This window comes from Columba livia, chromosome 20 (genome assembly GCF_036013475.1).
Source record: "Columba livia isolate bColLiv1 breed racing homer chromosome 20, bColLiv1.pat.W.v2, whole genome shotgun sequence".
In the NCBI taxonomy this organism is placed as follows: domain Eukaryota; kingdom Metazoa; phylum Chordata; class Aves; order Columbiformes; family Columbidae; genus Columba; species Columba livia.
The window spans coordinates 6744522-6760315 of record NC_088621.1 but is presented as its reverse complement, the minus strand read 5'-3'; the positions used below and the strand labels follow the sequence as shown (position 1 = coordinate 6760315).

Here is a 15794-nt window from a genome sequence, read left to right as displayed (position 1 = left end):
GGAAGGATACATTGTCTGATCAATTTAATTTGCGAGGCAGTTTTCCGTACTCAGCCACCCTGGTTTAGATGCTGGTTGAAAATTAGGACTATGGTAGATGCTCACCCACAAACCCAAGCGCCAGACCTGTCAAGCTCCAATCAGCACTAAAATCTGGAAATAGGAATGGAAATGAAAAGAAAAATGTATTTGTAGAGAGGATAAAAATAAGGATAGAATGCCACTGCAGGCGTGGTAAAAAAAGTGAATAAGTGGAATGTTTAATGAATGTAGAAATATTGATTTTGGAATAAACAGATTCCCTCCTCCTCCTCCACATGAAATAAGTGTTATTTTGAGCTGCAGTGGGCAATCTTCCATGTAACGTGAGGTGCCTGGTAGAGGTTTTCAACACTTCCAGATTGAATGGAAATGTTAAGAACAATCCTACATATTTATTTGTATTTTTTCCTCAAGGTAAAAAGAAAGCAGATGTTACCAGTGGAATGGACTGCGAGCTGTCTGGGGGATGTGACCACAGGGCACAAGGCTGGCCCAGCGTTTTCGGATGGGTAATAAAACCAGTTCTCCTGTGCTTGTGTAGTTGGTCTTTATGAACACAAAACATGCTTGACCATCCTCATGCTCTGCCCTGTGGTGACCCAAGACAGCATCCATATTCAGCATGATAAATATTCCCCGTCCTAGCCAACTATCTGCATCTTTTTATTAAGTCAGCACCACAATGAAGGACTGAGGGCTGTAGCTCCAGCTTTTATTCACCTCAAATGCCAAACACTGGCAATATCTCCATTATTCCACAGTCTAATGGGTTCTCTGTGCTGTAAGGCTTTAAGAAAGGTTTGTAGCTGTAAGAAGGTATCAGATTAACCCAAATTCTGGGGTTCAGTATCTGTTAGAACCAGACCAGCAACACAAACATCCAAAAGTTTATTTATATTTAATGAAGTTCTATTCAAGGCAAAAGACTGGAGACCAGCAATCCAGAGAACAATCACCATACCAGGAGAAATTCATCCCAGCATGAGATTTATTTGGTGTTACTCTCTGGTTAGTCGTCTCCAGACATTATAAAAGAGATCAGTGCCCATATGGCTCAATCTATCTTGGGTTTTGTGCTGAAGCTCTGAGTGTGGATCCTATTTACAATCTGCTCACTTGTGGAACGGGGCTGAGACCACCAATACATTTCACAGGGGCCAAAGTACAGCTGTTGGATGGGAATGGCTCTTGGTTTTGCCTAAACAGTATTTGGAATGTAATTTATGTGCTCTGAAATGCTGGGAAATTCATAATCACAGAAAGATATGGTACCTTGATTTTATATGACTGGTGGATAGTTATGAAGAGGAAGGCTGAGAGGTGAGCAGGTGGAGCAGGAACAAAATACAGGACGTTGTCACTGTCTGGGTGGGTAAGTCATTAAAAGGCAGCTCTAGGAGAACAGAAATAGGTCTCTGCTGCTGTCTGACAACTCCAAACACTCCAGACATTTTTAATGACTAGAATTGGGATGTCTCTGAAAGGATGGCATAGTAAAAAGAGCAACATAGAGCTGAGCAAACATAGTGCTCAATGTCAAGAGTTTAGTAGGTGACCCACACAACCAAGTGAGTGACTGACACATCACTTCTGTCTGCCTCAATTTCCCCATTTGTAAAATGCGAAGTGTGCCGAGCTGCACTCTGCAAAGATAGCTGCTCTATCTTCACAACCTGTGCTTGGAGACTGACATACGAAACGTGCCAGATGAGAAACTGAAGAGCTGAGGGTCCCCTGGGCTCAGATTCTGAGGCCTCAATAGCACAGCAGCGGGAAGAATGTTGCAACAACTGAACAAGCCTATTAATATTCCTGCCTGAGTGTATTAATCATCCCATTGTGAAGAAAACAACACTTCACTTTAGAAGAGAAACCACAGGCTTGTCGCGTATCAGTCATTTGTCTTACCAGTGTTAGCACTCTCTCAATTAGCCTGGATTTTAAAGGGTATTTTTGTTCATTTATTTGGTTTGATTTTGGTTTGTTTTAGAAGCTTTAAGTGAAAAAATGGAGCCATACCAAAATCCGGTCCCAAGAAAGCACTGTTGGACCAGGCATTCGCTTTGAGCTGAGTTTCCTTCACTGAAGTTCTTTATGTTTCTCCTTTCTGGCACGTCAGGGAGCCAGAGAGAACAAGGAGAGTGCAGTGACACGGGCACAGAAACAGCGAGTGTGCGCTGCCTTTGCTCTCTGGATATTAGAATAGGGATTCATTTTTCCTGTGTTGCAGAGGGGGGTGTCTGTTCAAGTGAATCAGAGTGAAGAAATCTCTGATTTCGGTGTGACCTAAGAGAACAGGGGACAGGGAATCAGTTTTTATCTCTACATGGAAAACAGAAAGGAGCTGAAAATACTTGGTTCTTACTTCAGAATGTGAGGTGCTGTTTACCCTGATGAATTCATGAAACCTTGCTGCTAGAGCACGTTCATGACGTTCACCAGAGATACAAAGGAAGTGACACCAGATTATCGCAGAGCTTTATCATCTCAGCCATTTCAGTGAATTTATCAGACAACCCAGAACAGTTGGGTAAACCAGGAGTTACTGCAATACGAACCAAGGTACGGCCCCAGGACGGGTGCTCAGGTGCTCGCTTCTGCCCTCCAGTAAGTCTGAAGGAACCAACTCCTGCTCTGTTTTCGGCAGAACCACCTCCACAAGCAATGAGGCAAAACAGGCAGCACTGCCAGAAGCCACATTTTCAGTTCAGTTTGGGGTTCCCCGTTTGGCCCACCATGCCTTAAATCACTCAGAAAACACTCTAAATAGCTAAGGATGACACAGTTTGATATTCCCGACAGCCAAAGTAAAAACACAAGCAGAAACACGTCCCCATGCAGCAAGTTATTGCATCTTCTTTCAATTCTTTTGCTGAAGAAGACACCAGTGGATAAGCAGGTCTCCTGGGAGGGAGTCCCTCAGAGAAAACCAGTGATGTACACTAGGAAGAGCCTGATTCTGTTGTCTTATACCCTTATATGTTCATTCAGTTCATGGCAAACTAAACGTAAGATACTACCAGCTTTATATCGCACCGTTTCACATTTTATACTTCCTTCCTCTGCAACTGCACACATGACTTCGGAAAAGACAGAATCATCCATCACCTCGCTCAGATTCTGTCCCCCACTGTGATCCACAGTGTGATGTTAACTCTGAGTTACTATTACTTTTTCATCCATCATACTCTCTCCTTGTTTTTCATCCACTCTGGGATCTCAGTGCTGACGTTTTCTGTCTTTGAATTTTCATTATCATTGAATCCAGCTTCTGAATGAAAAGTCACATTTTAGGCCCATCCAAGGTGCAGCAGTGCACAGGATTTTTGTTGATTACTGTCTTATAATTTTGGTCTGCTGCAAAAATTTACATTGCATCCGCACCAATGATCCCAGCTATGGACAAGCTGCCCTTTTTTTAGCCTGGTTTGGTCCTTTTCATGACAGGTGAGCAGCACAGGGCCAACCCCAGCGCATGCCTTTGAGGGAACAGTCTAGAGAAGTGAGCAACATAAACCGCTCTAAGGGCACAATTTGCATTTCAAAAAGGCAACAGTCTCAGATCATTCAAATAAAAACCCACGTTATCAGAACTGAGAAACGGAAGATCTTTTTATTACCTACTCTGCGCTCACAAACAGATCCCTCCCGTCTCATCCTCACTCCATTTTATATGTAGTCCCAGCCTCCCACACACCCACCCAGACACACAGACCTTTGATCCCTGTGAGATACAAAAATCTGTTGGCCTGCATCCTCCGTGCTTCACACTCCCATGAACTAGTGCATTCTCCTTTGCCCCATATACAATCCCTTCCCAATCACAGTCTCCTTGTTTTCTCTTGCACAGATATACAGAGAGAACGTCTTATCTCCTAAAACTTATATCGGAACAGCAGATAACCCCTCCAACCTCAGACTGCTCAACCTCTACGAGCCCAAATTTGCCAGCTGCTTTCCTCACCCATCAGAATTTCTTCCCTGGCGTATACATGTACTCCTCCATGTAAACAGATGAACAGTCCCTCTCTACCTACACAGTCCTCTGTGCTCAGAGACACACACGTATGTACATGCACACACGTGTGCAGATGCAGACACAAACACGTGGACAGTTACACAACTGGCCACATTTTCGGCTGGTGAAATCAGCATCGCTCCACTGGGGTCAGCGCTCGCATCAGTACAGGTGGTACATTCCAGGCAGTTAGGCAGCCTGCAAAACACATTTGATCAGAATGCCATCTAGTTTTGGTTACTCAGTTCTCTTCAGCATACGGAATTTACTACAAGGTGTCACTCGAATCGAATAAACACCGGAATCTTTTGGGAACACGAAAAAGGCTTCCCTCTCCTTTCTTCCACCTCTCCTTCCCGTCCTCCTCTCCAGCAGCACAGAGCGTGTGGGGAGACATCACAGACCCAACTTCACTGGAATTGCCTGGAATTAACGGAGAGCCGTAGACAGTTCTCAGAACTCCATTCCACAGCACTTGTGTGGTCTGCTTTTGTTAGGAAAATTATCTCCCTGAACCCTGCCTCTCTCGCTCTCATCAGCCCTGGATGTCAGAGCCTGGTAGCACTGCCTGACTTGTAATTATTTTTTACTGTGCTGCTTTGTCTGCACTAATCCTTTGAAAGTAGCTTTACTGCACATCTGAAATATTATGATGCTATAAAACCTCTGTAATATTTATAAATCCCTTAAGACATCATAAAGAGAGAAAAAAACCTCCCCACAGAGTTCATCTAGCATAATTACATATACATTTCCCTCTGATTAATAAAAAATGATCACTTCCTTATGTAAAGATATTCTTCAGCTTTCTTTCATTAAGGCTATTTTTTTCTTTCCATTTTAAATCTGTTTCATGTGTCCCTGTATAGTAAGGTATCTTGGAAGATTATTTTCCCAAAACAAAAGGCACGATGAAAAGAACCACCAACAGCGAATCACCACTCGAACTAGGAGTGAGGAGACTGAACAGTCTCTCACTGTATTTTCACATCTCCTAACTTAAGCAATTTCACCACAGAATGTCCTGAAATGTCTTCAAACATCAAGCAGCATGCTGTGTCATCGAACTGGACAGGAAGGAAGAAAACTGATAGAGAAAATGAAAAAGAAGAGGGGAAAAGGAAAACGTAAGACCCAGCACTTGCCCCCCACCCACACAAGGGCTGGCTTAGACTCTGCTGAAGCTGATCAAAGGGAAACCTGTAAATCCACAACTGAAAAACACCATTAGTGGCTCGTGTGCTCAGTGTGAAACCACCAACACTGGGCTTGCACTGACTGAAACTGGAACCTACTTTTGTGTATGAATTTTAGAAATCACTTTGAACGTGGTTTTATCCTGCTCAGAACGGAGCTTGGATCCCATTCATCACCTGCTTGAATGAGATCAGGTTTAAACTAAGCTTTGAGAAAGCTTTTCATATACAACTCCCTCTCCGGTGTTCTCCGGAATCTAATGTTCTGTAGCCCAGGGAGCCCCTGGGCAGCACTACTTTAAGACAGACAGCCTGAAAATGACCTGCAAAAAGGAGAAAAACAAGGAAAAAGAAAATCACCAGCTTTTTTTTTTTAATACTGTTGCAGTCATTCCTCTGGATTTGCAGAACACAAAGAGCCCAATCTAGCCACTGCTCCTCAGGCAGGAGCTCCTTGGGATCAGAGCAAGTGCGATCAAATGAACAAGGCAAAGACAAGGCACAGAAATTTCTGCAGTACTTCCTACTTTCCCCTCAGTCTCAAGAGCAACACAGTTAAAATTACAGAGATATCCCTTTCCCTCACTCCCCATCACACCATAGCAGACCTTAGCACTAATTAATACCAGCCATGCCGACAATTGCTGCCCTAGTTAGTGTATTAGTCTTGGAAAGAGATGCACAAGCTCTTTCTTTCCATAAGTGCATCCATGTTCCTGACCTTACTCATTTGTTAAACACATACAGAAAATCCCATGGAAGCTCACAGCTCACTCCATGGGATGTATCTTCATTCTGAATGTGACACCAAGTATGAGATTTCACAGGGTCCAGTGTGATCGTTACTGTGCTGTTTGAATTGTTAGGGTCAGAAAGAAATACAGACAGATAAACAGAGAGAGATGGGAAAGAATAAAACCTACCATACTGCTGCTGCTCTTTCCACCCCTTCTCTGCCAACTAGTCAGCCAGCAAACACAATGCCAATTGTCTCTTTATATAGTGTCACCAAGGAATAAAAATATGCCCGTTCCAAGTTTAGACAATAGATGTAAGGTTGGAAAAGTGCAGTAATTGGATCCCAATACCATTCCAAGCATCTGTTCCACGCACAGCTTTTGCTTTCACAGAAATAATGCAGTAGGTAAGTAGAGTAGGCAGTTGGGATACAATTGTACAGCACTCACGATAAGCTACAGCTGAAGGGGCTTTCCCCTGTGCGTCTAAATAATGAACACAGGGCACATGCTAAAAAAACATTTAAGTGGACATGGCATCCTGAAAAAAGAGAAACACAGTCCTTGAGAAAATGCAGAGGAAAGGAACAATCAGTCTGGGCCACTGAGATGTCTGGAAGCTCCAGAGTCCGGTGCATGAATCCAGAGCTCCAGGAAAATGACTGAGGTTCTGCACAGGGGCATCTCTAACAAAGAGTTATGCCGGGAAAGTGCTGCTCTGCGCATGGCAATGAAGTGACTCAGGTCAGGTCTGTTCTCCCTGAATCCGTCACATATGCCTGAAACCCAGGGGCCAGATCTCAAGCTACTGCAAACTGGTGGAGAGTCATGGACTTAAAGGCATGAAAGAAGATATATCAGTAATGAATTTGGTGTTAAGGGCAGGAGAAAACAGAAGGCAGCACAGGAACCCCAAGGGCTGTGTCTCCCAGGGAGTGCTCCCGGACATTAACGCACACGTGTTCCATCCAATTCATAAATAATGTTTGGCGTTATCACAACGGGCCAAAACATCAACGAGTACAAAATGGCATAATTCCACAAACAGGAAATCACATCTCCTAGAGGTCTCATTTACGTGTATGTGAGAGCATCTATACAGGACAATCCCTGCATCAGAAACAGCAGCAACAATAGGTTTCTCAAGAACATGCACTAGAATCTGAAATACTTTTCTACATCAGTCACAGTATCCTTGAGTCATGAAAGTGCTTAACCAATCAACTGAACTTGGAGACAGACGTATATTTAAGGATGTAGTTGAACAGGGACCTTGTTCTTTCTCCAGGTCCAGCCCCTTGCAGTGCTGTCATCTCTAATCTTAGATTTGACTGCATGCTCTTGAGGGCAAAGACTGTTTTAGCTGTTGTGAAGTACCTCAAACACCTACAGGGACAATTAAGTAATAAATAAGCACAATACAATTCATCTGGCTTTAGCAAAATTGTTGTGGATACATGTTGGAAGTTAGCCTAGTGTTCGTCGTTCTGACTTCAGTGACATTCTACCAATACGCAGTGTAACACAGCATAAAAATAAATCCCCCAGTTCATTTGTGTGCAACCACCCGCTGGATAACAGACCCAGTTTTGTACACTAGATTGAGTTTGGTAATCTGAAAAACTCAAAGTAAAGTTTTTGAGGAAAATCTTACATAATTTCAAAGGTTCATGGTGATAAAGACTTCTCATGTTCACTGGGTTAGGCCCTGATTCAGCAAAGCTGTTAAGCATCCCATGGAATTCAAGGTAGCAGCTCATATATTTGTGTTTGAGAATGTGGCTACTTGTTTGGCAGGATCGGTTCTCTCGTTCTAACAAGACAGTCAAATGAGCGGCAGCTTTGTCATTGGGTTCACTGGGCCCAGGATTCTATCCTGTGAGGTTTGTGTCCCTTTTTGGAAGAATACTTATCTTTTCATCCAGCAATTTCACGAGCTTGTCCTCTGTTAACAGATGCTTTGTACTGTTTCTTTGGGTGTTTTGTTTTCTCTTGTCTAGTACATCATCAATCATCATTACTATCATCAATTTGTTCCTTAGTTTTCTAGCTTGATCTGCAGGCATTTACCAATAGTGTGTGTATTTTCTATATTGATCTTTGTCTTTTAACAGAATTTCTATATTAAAGGAATACTTCCAAGTTGTTTTTAAATGACATGACATGTTAGGATAAAACCCACACAACACTGCGTGTTGGTAATGCACATGTCCTGAGAGACCAGAACCCTCTCTGCTTAGTCTATAAAACAAATCCACAGAGGAATTAAGGGAGACATGCGTCTTGGCTTTAAAGGTCTGCTCGCTTCTGCAACTGCCTCCAAATTATAGAAAGGCTCCAGACTGGAGAGGGGAGGGAGACAAGGGGGGAATAACGTAAGGACTGAAAAAGAAAGGCTTGAATTTAATTGCCCTAAAAATTTCAATCATTCAATCTGGTAATTAGAGAGCTGGCTGATTCAGAAGGCAATTTCATTAAGAAAAGAAAAAAAAAAAAAAAAAAGAAGAACCCAACAAGATAATTGATGCTAAGTGAATATTTTACCTGAAATATTAAATACCAAACTTAAGTCTGCCTCCAGGGCCCTTTCTGCTACCCCTTTTTGATCTGTCTTTCTACTTCTTTGTGTTTTCCTCTCACATGACTCAACAGAACAGGACACTCCTACAGAGAATCAGATTGTCACAGGGACAGGTTTATTTGAACTCTCTGTGCTGTGAAGGAGATGACATAATGATTTATTAGTAAAGAAAATAATAATAGGAAGTCTCCTGAGATCCAGCCTGGCTGCAAATGTTGGTGAGATTTTCCAGTGTTCAGTCTCTGTGTCTGTCTGGCCATGAGCAAGGTTTGATGTCCTACCAAGGGTAACAGCCTTCTTTATGAGCTTATCAAGCGTAGGGTAACAGCTTGCTTTATGAACTTAACAATACTTACCAGAACGTTTCATGTTTAATTCTGGACTCTCTGATGCTGCAAGATGATACTTAAAAGCAGATCTGCGCACTCATGCAGAGCACCGTGGATGTCAGTGACACGGGGGTCTGATTGCACAGCGCTCTTTGCAGGATGGAGAGCAGAGCTGGTTTAGTGCACACTGTTCCAAGAAGCAGCTACTAATTCTCTAATATTTAATAGCCTAATGAACAAGGACAGCGTCTCATACACATCTTAAAGGAATGTTGCATTCCTGAGAATTAAGTAGATATTAATTTATGGTACACCTATAGATGGAGAAATGGTAAAGAAAATGCATGTGACACATTGGATTCTGGTATCACATATTGCTCTAACTGCTCGTCTGTGCACCTTTTTCATACAAAATGTTATGCTCTTTCCCTGTTAGCAATATTAACTTTCAATCTTAAACCACATTTTAAAGTGAGACTCCACATCTAATGTGTTCTTGTACCTTTGCAACTTCCATCTTTGAGACTGCTCATGAAAATGTTTCTGATCCATACAACATGCACTACCAGGATCAGGAGCATTAGACCAAGTGCCTCTCAAGCAGACACTGAAGTAAGAACAGCAGCTTATCCCAGCAAAGCCACCAGCAAGAACTACCAAGATAGATTTGAAACCCTCCAGAGAGAATTTGCAACTTCCCCTGAACCACTCACTTTTCCTTAATCACCTTAAATTAATGAGGAGCTTTCCTTCTTTTCAGAGCCACGGTGATTCCCTTTTCCTTTCTGCCTACAGTATTTTTCTTGGTAGCTGATTAGATTCTTGATACAGAGGACAGGTTATGCAGTGCTGCTCAGGAAGCCCTTTGGCTACGCTTGATCTGACCACTGTATATGGGAGCCTGGCAACAAGGTGAGTCTCAGCAAAGCTAGTCTTATGTTCACTGTGTATGGAGCTCCTACAGTCCAGATACAGAAAAGAAAGAGCTATTACAGGTAGCTCTGCACAAGTTGAACTAAATTAAACAGTGCAAATCCCACTGAGAATCTTCTCTCTCTGTTGAGCAGAGACAAATCCACCTATTTGGAAACAGCCAGGGCTGCTGTAACTGTTAATTAAGTTCTGTGCATTTGTTGTTCAGGACACTGAATCCAAACCTCCTTCTCTGACTTACCCCTCCCGCTCTGAGAATTCAGAGCCACTATCTAATCTGACAAAAAGTGTGTTCTCTTTTATACTTGGAGGTCACTTTATGTTACTTACAGTGTGTTGCATTATGTCAAAAGGCGTAACACAACATAATGAAAAGCAGACTAACATAACTCAATCTGACATCAATGACATAATATGATGTGGCTTCTGAAAAATGCACTGTTGTCATTGTTTTGTGTTTTCATCTGATACCTACTTGCTATTCCAGCATGGGCCATTTGTTGCAGAATTTGGAGGAGAGGGTTATGGGCTGAGCTTGCCTGATTCTGCCATGGTTCCCATCATTTTTGCACTGAGATCCCTTCGTTGGCTTTACCGGGGTTCCTCCCGATCTACTCTAGCAAGAGTCAGGCTCTAAAAAATAATAACGTAAAATGCAATTACATTAGGAAAGCCATCAAGTTGGAAAATGCAGCTCCTGGGAGTAAGGAAATGACAACACTGTTATAGTCCCTGTAACCTTAGCTCTGCCCTCTTGGGTAGTAAATGAGCCTGTACTATTTTTCCTGCAGGATGTCGTTTCATTTTGTAGAATTGTGTAGCAAAGCAGCTATTCAATATTTCTCTTAACTTCATCACATAGTCTGTGGTCCCGTATCTCATTTGCTGCACATCAACTAAATCCTTTTGTGGGTTAGGTACTTTTCTCCTTCCTGTTTTTATTTGCTTTTGTATTGTTCTAATTACTGCAGTATATGTGTATTTCAAAGCCAACGCTGAATCTGTCTTCCCAACACACTCACAAGGCTGAAACACGTTATTCCTTCCTTGTTCCGTAGACAGAGAGCAGAAGCACAGAATTATATCTTCCTACAGGCCCAATGGGAAGTCTGCATAGGTAAGGTTAGAGCACAAGGCAACAAAATCCCAGCCTTTTGTATTAATTCTTTATTTTTTATTCCCTGGCTACTTTATGCTGCCCAGATCCCCAGTGGAAAAAGCTGACATGAGCCTTATTTGTGAAAAACCTCAAACAATAATAATAAATGGAGTGTTCTGGTGATGTGATGAATCTCTGTGCAACAGCTCTGCCTTGTTCTCCATCCCGCAGAACCAAAGCAGAAGACCCAACGGTAATCAAAATAATTGAGCTGATGGATTATAATGCAATCTACTGTAATTTCTGCTAGAGTTTTACAGACTACACAATCAAAAAACATCTCTAGCCACTTCTCATGTCTAGCACAGGCCATAGCATTTTATACATCAGTTGCTATGTCTTTTGTTTGAGCTAATGTTGTTGTTGTTGTTGTTGTTATCTCCTGATAGTAGATGGCCAAGCCATGGGTTGCTCATGGCATCCTCAGTGCCAGAGCTCAGCCCCCACTGTCTTCGAGCCAGTCTGGTTTGTGCACTTGGCCTCGCTGCTCTGCACTCTGTCATGTCTGTGGTTCCGCGTATCCTCCGCACCCACCCCAGACTGCTGACCACACCAGAGGTGTCATCTCTCCAGGAATGATTTGGGAGGCTCTGGGAGCAGTGGGACAGATCACAACACTTTTGCTGCAAGATAGGATTTGATAAGAAAGTAATTAGCTGCTTCTGACAATACCGGCTGTTTCTGGCAGCAAGATACCCAGCTGACAATTCAGGGTTTAACAAAGCTCAAGTCAGGAACTCAGATGCTGGAGAAAGGAAGCAGGTGAGGTTTAAACATCTGCTAATGGTCTGGCCAAGTATCTTCACAGAAATTAAAGCTATATTCACTTAAAACTTTCAAAGAATGGAGGAACCAGCCCACCACTTGACACCAGGGTGGGACCCAGGCTGGCCAGACAGTGAACACCTGGAACAAGCTGAGCACCTCATGCACCGATTTTCTAAAAACAGGCAGCCACATTCACAATGATGGTTAAGCAACTGGAATCCTCAGATTGACTCACTTGGGACATAGTTCTTAAATATTTTGGTGACTGTGGATAGAACATTACAGAACGGCGACCCTAAGCCATGTCTGAAGGTCTCTGCTCCTGTCTTTGCCAGTCTGTGGTAATCTTTACTCTGAGCTGAGACTAATTGAGTTCTTTTAACTCAGGACCCCCCAAGCTATCCTCATTCTGTTGTATGAATTACACTGTTGTGACATGTCTTGACCTGCTGTTCGACTCAGTCAGCTAGCTAACCCATTTCACATTCCTGGCACTTCATAACACAGACATTAGTTATGTATGCATGGGAGCCAACCCCAGCGTACTCAGAAATGCAACACAAAATCCCATGATAGTTTGGAAATTCACAGTACAGTCCCCAAAACAGGAAGAAACACAAATGCCACCTTCAGAGATATTGTCACATCCCAGTATATTCCATACAAGTACCACAAAATAATGAGTCAACCCCTCAAAAGTCACGTTTTAGAGGATACAAGTTTTGAAAAATAATAGTAACTTGTAGGAATTGCATCTCAGGTGGGCTGAATCACTCCTTGAGGTACTAGTCTTCCTCCCTTGTCTGTGAAGGAAATACCTCTTAACTTGAGCTTTGTGATTTAAATATATATGAAAACAATCTGAACCCAACATCTTGGCCATACAGAGAGATTCCCTGAAGCACAGAGTCTTATATCAAAACCATGAGAACAGACAAAACTCAAATGCTCTGAATGCACAGAGAGCTAAATTGTTTAAGAAACAAATTTGACCCACACTGTAACTTCCAGCAGAAGTCAAGACTAAGGCTTCTAGGCCTTAGGGTTTGGGTCTTTTTAATCTAGGGCTTTGTTAATCAACTCATTTATGTACTTGACAGAGTGTACGAGTTAAGTTTCTCATGTATAAGGTAGGATGTCTAGGTGTCCTGCAATGTTAAGAGGCTCAAAAACCCCACTCCAGAGCTCTTCAAGTAGCTCTTTCTCATTGTGAACCACGCTTGACTTCCTGATTTGTTTGAGGAAAAAGCCACTGAGTGTGTAGACATCTTTTATCCTTCTTAGCCACAATTCCTTTGAGAAATCCAACAGTGAAGGTGGATACAATTATTGAAAATAATGCTGGATAGAACCCAGAGCAGATGAAGATAGGAGGTTACAGCTCAACAAGAACAGAAGTGGTTTCTAATGAGAGAGGGAATATTTCACTCTCAGCATGACTGTTATTATGTCCTACACATTAATTCAGCCGAGAAATCTTGAAGTAGCAGAATGAGCTTTCTATTCTCTAAAGTGGCAGGCACTGACATGGTTGCCTTCATTTCAAGTCTTACAGTTAATACTTTCCTTATTCCTCAGTGAAGAAGTTTATGATGAGTTAAAACCTGTGAGGAACTGGGCACCTAACAAGGTCTCAAAACTGGCACTGAAGGCAAATATTCCCATCTAGTCCATTCAAAGCAGGACTTACTTCACTTGCAGTTTTATTTTGATTATTGTCTCCATTTTTACTAGAATTATGGGACAGGATTTATCTTCTTGAAAAATGAGCTCTAATAATTCTAGTGAAGATATGAACTCTTTAGTCCAGGACACCCACTGTCGGGTAGTTTCTTAAACCTTCCCCTACAGTTCTCCTGGAACTGTTCTCTTTGCCCTGAACTGTCCATTTATCTGGTGAGCGACAAGCACAGGAGCTGGTGTAATGGTTTACCTTAAAACCTGGAGGTCTTTATCTCTCTTTAAATCCCTGCCTCTTCACTGTTCTTTACTTTTCTAGACATTCTTGACTTCTACACAGGTGGATGTCACTAGTCCCTCTAGCCAAAGTGTGAAAAACTTCCTTTTCTTCTTTCCCCACTGATGTCCTGCAAGGACTGCAGGGCAGGCTCCCTGTGCTGTTCCTGAGGATCAATTCCCATCCTGCTTCCTGGATCTAGAGCTGACAGAAAGGGAGCAAAAGGAAGACAGAAAGGTTAAGGGGGTTATGTTCGTGCTGGCAGAGGTAGTCATGAGTAACTTCTTTGGTGGCGGCACTCTAAGGCCTCCATCTCCATACAGGAACTTTGCATTCTCACACCAGCTAAAATCATTCAAGATCTACTCTTTAAGTCAAATACAGCCAGAGTATTTAGTTCCTTAGAGTATCCTACTATAAATCATGTATTCCTGTGACGTCTCCTACATCACAGAAGCAGCAAAAATGTCCCACGCTGCTTTTTTTTTTGTGGGTATTTCTTGTCGTTTTTCTTATATGCACATTTGCAGCTCACTGTGGCAGGAACTGCTATTTGCTCTGTACTTGTACAGCACCTAATACAACGGAACCTGAGCCCGCTTTCTAGGTACTATTGCAAGGCTGATAAACAAATATCCGCAACCAGCAGCACGAGCTGCTTTTAGGCAGCGTTCGACTGAAAATGAGAACAAAATTCAGGGAAAGGCTGAGTGCCTGCAGTTCTCATCGACTCCAGCCCAGGCTGTGGTAGCTCAGCAGCTCTCAGCATCTCTGAGGATTTATTCTGCAGCGTGTTTGCTTTTGCCTCCAGTGTGCGACGCGAGGAAGGCAGCGGAGTGACTGCAAACCACAGCTCCCAGCCACTTCTCCCCTCGGTGTTGAGTGAGTGGCTGAAAGCTCGCAGGCTCGCCATTACCTTGCTCATGCGGGTGTCGCAGCGGGAATAAAAACAAAACATGGAGCTGAATTTATTTCTAGCCAACGGAAATTTCATATTGAGGGTTACAGGCGCCCTGTGCCTCTTAAAAGCAAGTAATAAAATGCTGCTCTCAATTACAAATTGTATTTACATTTTAAACCCCCATATGGTTTGGTGAGGTAGAGGGAGGTTTCAAATGCATTAGCAGCAGCACTGTGCCGTGATTAGTTACGATTTTTCACTCTTTGTAATGAACAATTAATGCCTCCGTCGCTTTTTTTCTCTGTCTTGCAAACTAACCCTGTGGCTATGCCAGGTCAACAGTCAGTAGACAGAACACAACTCCTGCCTAACGCTATGAACTAAAACAAGCGAATACATTGAAATGACCATCTCTAAAAAGCCTCTTGTAACAGGATTCACACGCTAAGTATAAACTCAATGATAACTGATTTTTTAGTGTAACTTCCTGGGCTAAACTTTTCAAAATGTAGGGACATTTAACAGGGAAATGCATAAATGCATGTAAATGTGCACAGCTTCATCTTCCTGTGCTACAGAAATCAAATTCCCCTCTCCCTGTCCTGAAGTGCTAGAAGCAAAGCACTCATTGTCTTAAATGACGCACAGGTCTCGTGGCTGGCGGTTGGCGTTTCAGAGCCGCCGTGTGTGTGTGTGTGTGTGTGTCCCTCTGCTGAGAGCACGTCTGTGGGTGCAGCTCTGAACAGAAATGTCCAGCACTGCCCAGAAGGCCTCAAATATTTACATGGACTCTTTACGCAACATTTTAGAAAACATGTCACTGCGCTGACAGTGTTTACCCTCCTTAAATGGGCTAAGCTTATATAGATACCTTTAAAGATGCTGGAAAACACCCACCATCTGATGTCATGAGCTGCCTTCTCACAAGTCTGTATCAGCAATAATGTGTTTTGATATCAGGATGTGTCTGTAGAAACAACCAGCAGGTCCTGTTCAACTTTATTCACAGTCTGACACGGATCTGCTAGAACAACCCTACTCTGAGGTCTGTGGGAGCTCCTGATATGAGCAGAACATTTCCTCTCTATGTTCACAAACCTATGTCCAAGTCACTACTCCAGGCCAATAATACTTATTTTCACCTAATAATACCCAAGCAGTGTGAGAATATTT

General features: G+C 42.7%; 1 protein-coding gene across 2 annotated transcripts in view; it reads right to left on the bottom strand.

Moving 5' to 3' along the window:
• MYL10 (myosin light chain 10) overlaps nucleotides 1–15794 on the bottom strand; it is a 72259-nt gene that overhangs the window by 17645 nt on the left and 38820 nt on the right. Inside the window, exon 1 of one of the 2 annotated variants that reach the window (XM_005501952.3) lies at nucleotides 6180–6358. The exons of the other annotated variant lie outside the window; for it this stretch is intronic. Coding sequence (XP_005502009.1) covers nucleotides 6180–6182 — 3 coding nt within the window. The 5' untranslated portion in view covers nucleotides 6183–6358. Of the gene's footprint in view, nucleotides 1–6179; nucleotides 6359–15794 lie in introns of those variants that run through there. 2 annotated transcript variants of the gene reach the window in all.